Source organism: Monopterus albus, unplaced genomic scaffold (assembly GCF_001952655.1).
Source record: "Monopterus albus unplaced genomic scaffold, M_albus_1.0 scaffold170.1, whole genome shotgun sequence".
NCBI classification, from domain to species: domain Eukaryota; kingdom Metazoa; phylum Chordata; class Actinopteri; order Synbranchiformes; family Synbranchidae; genus Monopterus; species Monopterus albus.
Window position 1 is genome coordinate 547213 of NW_018128050.1, and position 7609 is coordinate 554821.

General features: G+C 44.1%; 1 protein-coding gene across 1 annotated transcript in view; it reads left to right on the forward strand.

The window, feature by feature from the left end:
* Window positions 1–4377, forward strand: part of gpia (glucose-6-phosphate isomerase a) — a 13181-nt gene extending 8804 nt beyond the window's left edge. Inside the window, exons 11-18 of the mRNA XM_020615841.1 lie at window positions 36–79; window positions 969–1121; window positions 1305–1434; window positions 2020–2096; window positions 2178–2306; window positions 2663–2738; window positions 3042–3108; window positions 4011–4377. Coding sequence (XP_020471497.1) covers window positions 36–79; window positions 969–1121; window positions 1305–1434; window positions 2020–2096; window positions 2178–2306; window positions 2663–2738; window positions 3042–3108; window positions 4011–4134 — 800 coding nt within the window. The 3' untranslated portion in view covers window positions 4135–4377. The remainder of the gene's footprint in view (window positions 1–35; window positions 80–968; window positions 1122–1304; window positions 1435–2019; window positions 2097–2177; window positions 2307–2662; window positions 2739–3041; window positions 3109–4010) is intronic.
* Window positions 4378–7609: the final 3232 nt, after the last annotated feature.

A 7609-nucleotide genomic window follows, 5' to 3' on the forward strand; every position in this document is an offset into this window, starting at 1 on the left:
GACCTTTGACCCATCTCTCCTCTTATGTGTTTCAGGATTTGAAAACTTTGAGCAGCTTCTGGCAGGAGCTCACTGGATGGTAGGACACGGTTTTCTGTTTGTTCCCCTCCTGACTTTGTGTTAAATACTTGTTCAGGCTGTGTTGTGGATTTCGGTCAGCAAACACTCCGTTTGAGCATGTTGCTTCCATACACTGATGTTGTGTAACAGACATTTACATTCATCTGTTTGATCACAGCACAAGGACTCACAACTTCATCTTTGTTTATTAGGAGGCAAGAAGCCTCAGAACATTTTGTAGTTTCAGATTATACACTGGATGCAGTTTAACGCGAAGATAAGTGAGGAGCAAAAGAAAAAGTAGGAACAAAATTCAGCTTTGGTAAAACAAGATTAAAGCCAAATGAATCACAGGACAAATGGAAAAGGCCAAAATCAAATTTTCTGGGGTAAAACTCAGTTTGCTTAATTGCGTCTATAGAAAATCCCAAATTCCCTTATTTTATCGACCCTCAGTCGACCCAGTCCGAACGACACACGGATTGACACACCCCTTTATTGGCAGTCAATTTGTGATCGGATGCTTCGTGTAAGGTTCGGAGGAAAGAACTTCTCCTGTCTTTTAAAACGCATCTTTTCCTTATATCTTATGTGGGCAGGACTAAGTAGCACGGAGAGAAGACATGAGGGAGATGTGGGTGCAGTTTAGGGAACTGGGATTCTCCTCATTTTTTCCTCTTGTCTCAGTGCTGCCCACATAAGATAAAAACATGGGATGACAGGAGTCGAAGCACGCTTACACAGACATGAGACATCTTTCATCTGAAGCGCCCAATCACCAACTGACTTCTGACAAAGGGGCGTGTCTGTCCAGGGTGTCATGGGCCTTAAAGTATTGGACGGTAATAAATGTATGTAGTGAAAATGTATGACGCCAGCCTTTCCATTACTGCCCCTCCTCTCTGCAGGACCAGCACTTCTGCAGCGCCCCCCTAGAGCACAACGCGCCCATCCTGCTGGCTGTTCTCGGCATCTGGTACGTCAACTTCTTCCAGGCCGAGACTCACGCCCTGCTGCCCTACGACCAGTACATGCACCGCTTCGCTGCCTATTTCCAGCAGGTCGGTGAGGGTGGTGTGGGGGAACATGAACGGTTCTGAACTACAGTATTAAAGTTTTTAGTATAACACAGGCCGGCTCATAAAAACACGGTTACACTGACCTGTGTTTAGCAGCTGCATTTTCACAAGCCAGTTTTAAGTAGGACCTGATACAAGTGTGGGTGTGGCCTGTCCGTTACTCAGGGCGACATGGAGTCCAACGGGAAGTACATCACCAAAGACGGCAGCCGTGTCAACTATCACACCGGACCAATCGTGTGGGGGGAGCCGGGGACCAACGGGCAGCACGCCTTCTACCAGCTCATCCACCAAGGTCACACACTACATTGCAACATCCCGGGGAGCGCAGGGAGGCAAACGGTGGCCCGTGGACCAAATTTGGTCCTCCAACAAACAAAAATTATTCCCCTCTAACAAAACCTGAAGTTTTCACATTCATAGTGAATGTATATACCATGTCATATCAAAGGTTTTACATAACTGTACACAATTCTACTTAAGTTACTTCTCAGATTTGGTGCCTTTTTCCTATTATAAACTGAATCTGAGTTGCACAGAGCAAGACATTCGGCTGTTACCTTGAACCTATGATAAGCTAAAATGGACATTTTCTGATGTTGATACTAAAAGATTGAGAAGGCAAAATAAATCTTATTAGGATCACGATCAGCTGCAGGCCTAGACCCGGAGACGTGCATAAATCAGCGTCACTGTCTCATTCTGATGTTGTAGAAGGTGTCCTCCCAAAAAAATCAGCCAGTGGTTAAAGCGAGCTGCTGAGCCCTGCTGCAGACTGCGTCCCTAAACAGTGACTGCTGATTAATTATAATTGATGAGATGTAGTGATCAGCATCTTGTCAGCAGAGGATTAACTCACTTTATCTTCTTTCCTCTGCAGGGACTCGAATGATTCCTGCCGACTTCCTCATTCCTGCCCAGTCTCAGCATCCAATCAGAGACAACCTCCACCACAAGGTAACGCCTTCTGCTGGTTTTGATCCCCATTGTGGGGACAGTTTGTAGATCCTGCTGTGCTAACGTTGTGCATGTTTCCAGATCCTGGTGGCGAACTTCTTGGCTCAGACCGAAGCTCTGATGAAGGGAAAAACCTCAGACGAGGCACGTAAAGAGCTGGAGGCCAGCGGAATGAAAGGGGACGCTCTGGAGAAGCTGCTGCCTCACAAAGTAAAATACTCTTCTGTGGTGACAACAATGATCCCGTTGTATTTAACAAGGACCCGGCGAGTCTCAGGTTCCCTTTATTGCTGTTACAGAGAAACAGTGGACAGAGTTAAAGACTCAATCACACGGCTGATGAACTTTAGCTTCAGTAGTCACTGCTTAGTGTTCAGTGTGTAACATAGGAAAGCTCCCTGACACACTAATGAAGAACTGACACGTGTAAATAAACAGGCTTCTGGACTTTGTTGAAGAGTTGGAAGATGTTTTCATTTTCAGTCTCGCCTACACAGATCCGGTTTGAAACGCCAATATGACAGAACTCAGACTTATCATGATTTCTTCTCCTTTTTTATCATCAGGTTTTCCAGGGAAACAAGCCGAGCAACTCCATTGTCTTCAAGAAGCTGACCCCGTTCATACTGGGAGCTCTGGTTGGTAAGTATTGGGAACACCTGAAGTATACAGCCAGAAGGTTAGCTGTTGGAAAACGTATTTCATGAGTCTTTTATGGTTTGAGTATCAGAGAAGACAGACGTTATAGTGGCTGCAGATGCCTTCACATACATACACGGCTCCATCTCTCATAAAAGGAACAACATGCACTCCTCCACACGTGGAGTGTGCATAAAAATAACAGTTATTCTGGTGCTCCATCTCAAAATATCGGTGTTTTTCCATAGAGTTTTGTTTAGTAACGAGTGCCATCATCCAACAATTTGTTTCTTCCTTTTTTTCCAGCCATGTACGAGCACAAGATCTTTGTGCAGGGTGTCATGTGGGACATCAACAGCTATGACCAGTGGGGGTGAGTGGCTCATATTGACCTTCACCAGTCAGAGAGGGTAATAGATCAGTAGCACATCAATAGTGCTACAAAGCAGGTCCATCCACTCAGTGGAGCGTGTTCACAGGGTGGAGTTTCCTCACTGATGTAGACTGAGCCAACTCAACCCTGTGAGGAAGGGACACAGCTGAAAGTTCCAGTAAAAGGATGGGAAGGGGACCCTGAGATGATGTGTTGCTTATTTTCTGATATTTAGTCTGCAACCTCAAGTAACTGATGAGAGTTTAGTCATTCAAAGTGAACTTTACTTAAAATGACTTCCAACAGGTTGGATCAAAACAGACACCCTACACTTTTTTTTTTTACTTGTTCCCATCAATAGATTTACTCTACAGAAGCATTTGCATTTATCGAAGAAAAAAAATAGGAGGATCTCATCTTGTAATCATCACACTAAGTCATAATCACAAGATCTTTTTCTTGGACTGAAATCAATAAAATGCATCCAAGCTGAAGATTTTAAACCAAATCAAAGAAATTTACTAGGGTCATGAAATGAGGTGCAGCTATCAGATTTGCTAAGCTAGCTAGCATTAGCAGGACCTAGCTGTAATCTCTGAGGCTGGTGAACTGTGTATTACACTGGCAGGTGTTTCTGTTATTTTGTCCTCCATTTATGAGGGATGAGACTAAAGAACAGAGCCAGCTCTCAGTGTGACACAGTGCAGGTGAGCAGCAGCACAACCTGCAGCCTCCACAGTGACCACACAGGTGAACCAGCACCTCTGTGGACATCACCACCTTTAGAAAGGAGGATTTACTGCAGGACTGGTGGATCAGACTGAGCTAGGCGTTCCCAATAAACTGACCACTGAGTGTTGGCGGTGCAGCTCAGACTGAACTCTCCTTACCTCCTTTGACAGAGTTGAACTGGGTAAGCAGCTGGCAAAAAAGATCGAACCGGAGCTGCAGGATGACTCGGAGGTCACATCTCATGACTCATCCACCAACGGCCTCATCAACTTCCTGAAGAAGAACTTCGCCTGAACCCGTCACCCTGCTCCTCTGCCGCCGCTGTGTAGTCCTTTGTCATTGGCTGAATCATGTGACCTGTGGAACGAACACTGTATGACTGTTGGTCTGAGCTGACGTGACATGTGTTGCATTTATCTCACCAAATGTGTGTCCCTGTAACGTGCAGATCTTACTGTGGGTGGCAACAACAACACCCACCCCCACTTTAACATAGGCAGCAGCATCTTCAAAATAAAAGTCCTGTTTGTCACTGGAGCTCTGTGTCTTGCTTGTACAGAGACAATCGGTGTGAAGGTTTGAACTGGGACGTTAGAGGCAGTGGGTGTTAAATTCACTGTGTCTGCTGTTAATGGCTGTGATTAACCCTGACCGGTCTGTCCCAGTTCCACACCACATACTGACCACGGCCACATCTCGTTGTCATCCGGTGTTTCTCAATCACTTTCTATGAAATTTCAGAAAACAGAGAAGAAGTCAGACGTCCCGTAGCCCACCGTGATCTGGTCTGTGAGCCTTTCTCATCATATGACAGATATTTATGAAAACTTTGTTAGTGAATCACTTTAGTGACATACAAATGAATCTTTGGAGCTTCAGACGTTACTCAGGAGGTACATTTCTCACTGTTTTCTGACTATTTACTGTAAAAGCACTGGTGAGCTGTTGCAGTCAAACTTTACTGAGCAGTTCACTGCGCACACCAAGTCGGACTGATGCTGTTAGGGCAGTGAAAGATTAACATTGTGGAAGATAAAAACCATTTTTCTATTTATGAAGCTTTGTTTACTTCAGAGTCACAGTTCTGTTGCTGGTCCTGATATTAAAACAAACTATGTAAAATGACTAACCAGCCTGCTCCTGCCTCAGCACAGCGGGACAGGTTAAGGGTTTGTTTCAGGGGATTTGATGACAGTGAAACAAACCAAGTCACTATGTACTTTTACTCGAGTACTGTACTTGAACACTTCAGTGTTCTACATATATACTTCATTACATTTTGAAAGGAAATCTGTACTTCATACTGCACTTTAGCTGTAATACTTGGACTACAGATAGGGATTGGAGTGGAAAAAGTCCAAAGGCTTTGTTATAAGCTAAACCCATACACAGGTCATCGTACACATCTGCTCTTCCTCCTTTTTATTACAGGAATAGTTTATTTACTCACTTTTTGGTTTGAACAGAAACACTGAAGGTGCCACTTTGGCCTCCAACTGTGGGGACACATTTTTACAATCAATTATTGATTTGAGAAAATGATCAGAATAATCAATAACTAGCTGCAGTCCTTTACAAAGTTGAAGCTCAGCTCCACCTCAGCTACAACAGTGAAATGTGCTAAAACAAAATCTGATGATGGACTACTGTATCTGGCCGTGTAGCAGTCACAGGAGACATTCACGTGCAGTGAGTACTTGTAGTTTTAATACTTTAACATTTTCCCAACAGTACCTTCATACTTTTACTGTAGTCACATTCTATGTGCAGTGGTGTGATTTTACAGCAGCAGTGGTACTTTTACTGGAGTGAGGATTCTTCCTCCCCCACTGCTAACCAGTCACAACCAGTAGCGGAAGATGTGCTTCACTGATGTTGCAACTAAAAATCAGTGAACTATGTGGAATTACCCGTTTTTCTACATGACTTTGTCATAAAAATGTAATGAGCTTCATTCAAATCACAAGTGTAGACACAAGGTGCTGAAGCCAAGGCCCCAGACACTGATGGGTTTTCATGTCCTCACTGAACCCGACCATTAGACATTCACAGAGCTGATGGAAACGGTCACTGAACCCTTGGATCAGATCATGTTACGACTAATTCACCAATTCACTAATTTTTCTTGCCCCTGTACTGTGTATACAAGTACCACAGAGTAAAAACGCTCAGTTGCATGTAAAAGTCCTGCATTCAGAAGTAAAAAAAAAAAAATACTGGTGACATCAAAACATACCTGAAGTAGCAAAAGTAAAAATACTCATCATGCAGAATGACACTTCACAAGAATGTATTGAAGACTCAAAAGCTGGAGGCTGAATAAGAACACACAGGTACACCTGCTCCTGATCTCCACTGTTCACCTCAGATATCTACCTGTCCCTGAAATGTGGCAAGGTCCAGGTATGAAGCAGCATAAAATGGAAATACTCCATTAAAGTTCAGATACCTCAAAACTGTACTTAAGTGCAGTACCTGAGTAAAGTACTGTATGCCTGCAGGGGACAGTCAACAGGCCTTACCTGCTACAGGTGAACTCTGGCCCCTCCCCACGTGGTCGGATCAGGTCTGCTCCTCCTCTCCTATGATGAAAGCAAAACTACCATCATGAAGTTTGAGTACACACATGAAAATAAACGGCGTTCTTTTTGCTCTGCAGCTCAGCTGGGTTCACTTCAAGGAAGTACACTCAGTAGTCAGTTTATTAGGAACACCTGTCTCAATCTAATCAAACAGTCCAGTGTCAGTGAACTCTGTCATATGCTTCGTCATGTATTCATACATGAACAGCGCTTTATGTTTGTCTGGCTGGAACCAGCAGAACGGGGCCTCACTACCCGGTCTCAGCTCCCAGGAAGTCAGAGGAGTGGACTGATTTTATTTATTTTTTTTATTTCCAACTTTATTCAAAATGAAAAATACAGTACTGTCATCCAAAGATACAAGTATAAAACAGGGTATTCAAAATATATTCACCGAACCAGAATAGAAACAAATAAAAGAAAGATAAAAAACACACACACAAAAAAAAGCTAGGGGGGAGGTATTATCTAACCAGAAATTTTAAATAAAATGCATAGATTAATTGTTTTGATGGCCTTTGTATTATCAGAAAAAATATATTGAAGAAATGTATTGTTTGAACTCCTTTAAAAAGACAGAGGAGTGGACTGATGTTCATGAGGACTGTACATGCAGTGACGTAACAGGAGGGGTCCTCTCCCCTCTCACTGTAAGGCTCTGAGGCTGTTCTGAGAGATTCTATAGGTTCATGTTAGTCAATAAAAAAGGTTTCTTTGTCCTTTGCATCTCTAAAGCTTGTGGCTGCTGCTGTTCTGTGAAGGAAACCGAGCCACCTTGGATGTTCTGCTGCTGTGCAACCAGTGACACGCGTGTTGTTTCTCCGACAGCTGCAGTGAGGCTCCTTTACGGTGATAATGCTCACATTGGGTTCCTATGGCGTCAGTTAAGGGTCAAAAGTCCAAACCCGCAAAGTAGTAGTTCTCGCGCACAATTGGCACAGCTGAGAGAAGCACAGGCAACAGGTGTGGGGGGCGACAGCGGTTCGGTGGGTAGAGCGGTTGCCTCCCAACCGGAAGGTTGAAGGTTCGAATCTCAGTCCAGATGTTGAAGTGCCCCTGGGCAAGGCACTGAACCCCCCCGCCGCCTGCGATGGCGGCCCAGGTTTATTTATTATATATAAGGATTACAGAACACAACCCAGGGCTCCCTCCTTCAGACAAGCTGCCGGAGCAGAGAGCAGACAAAG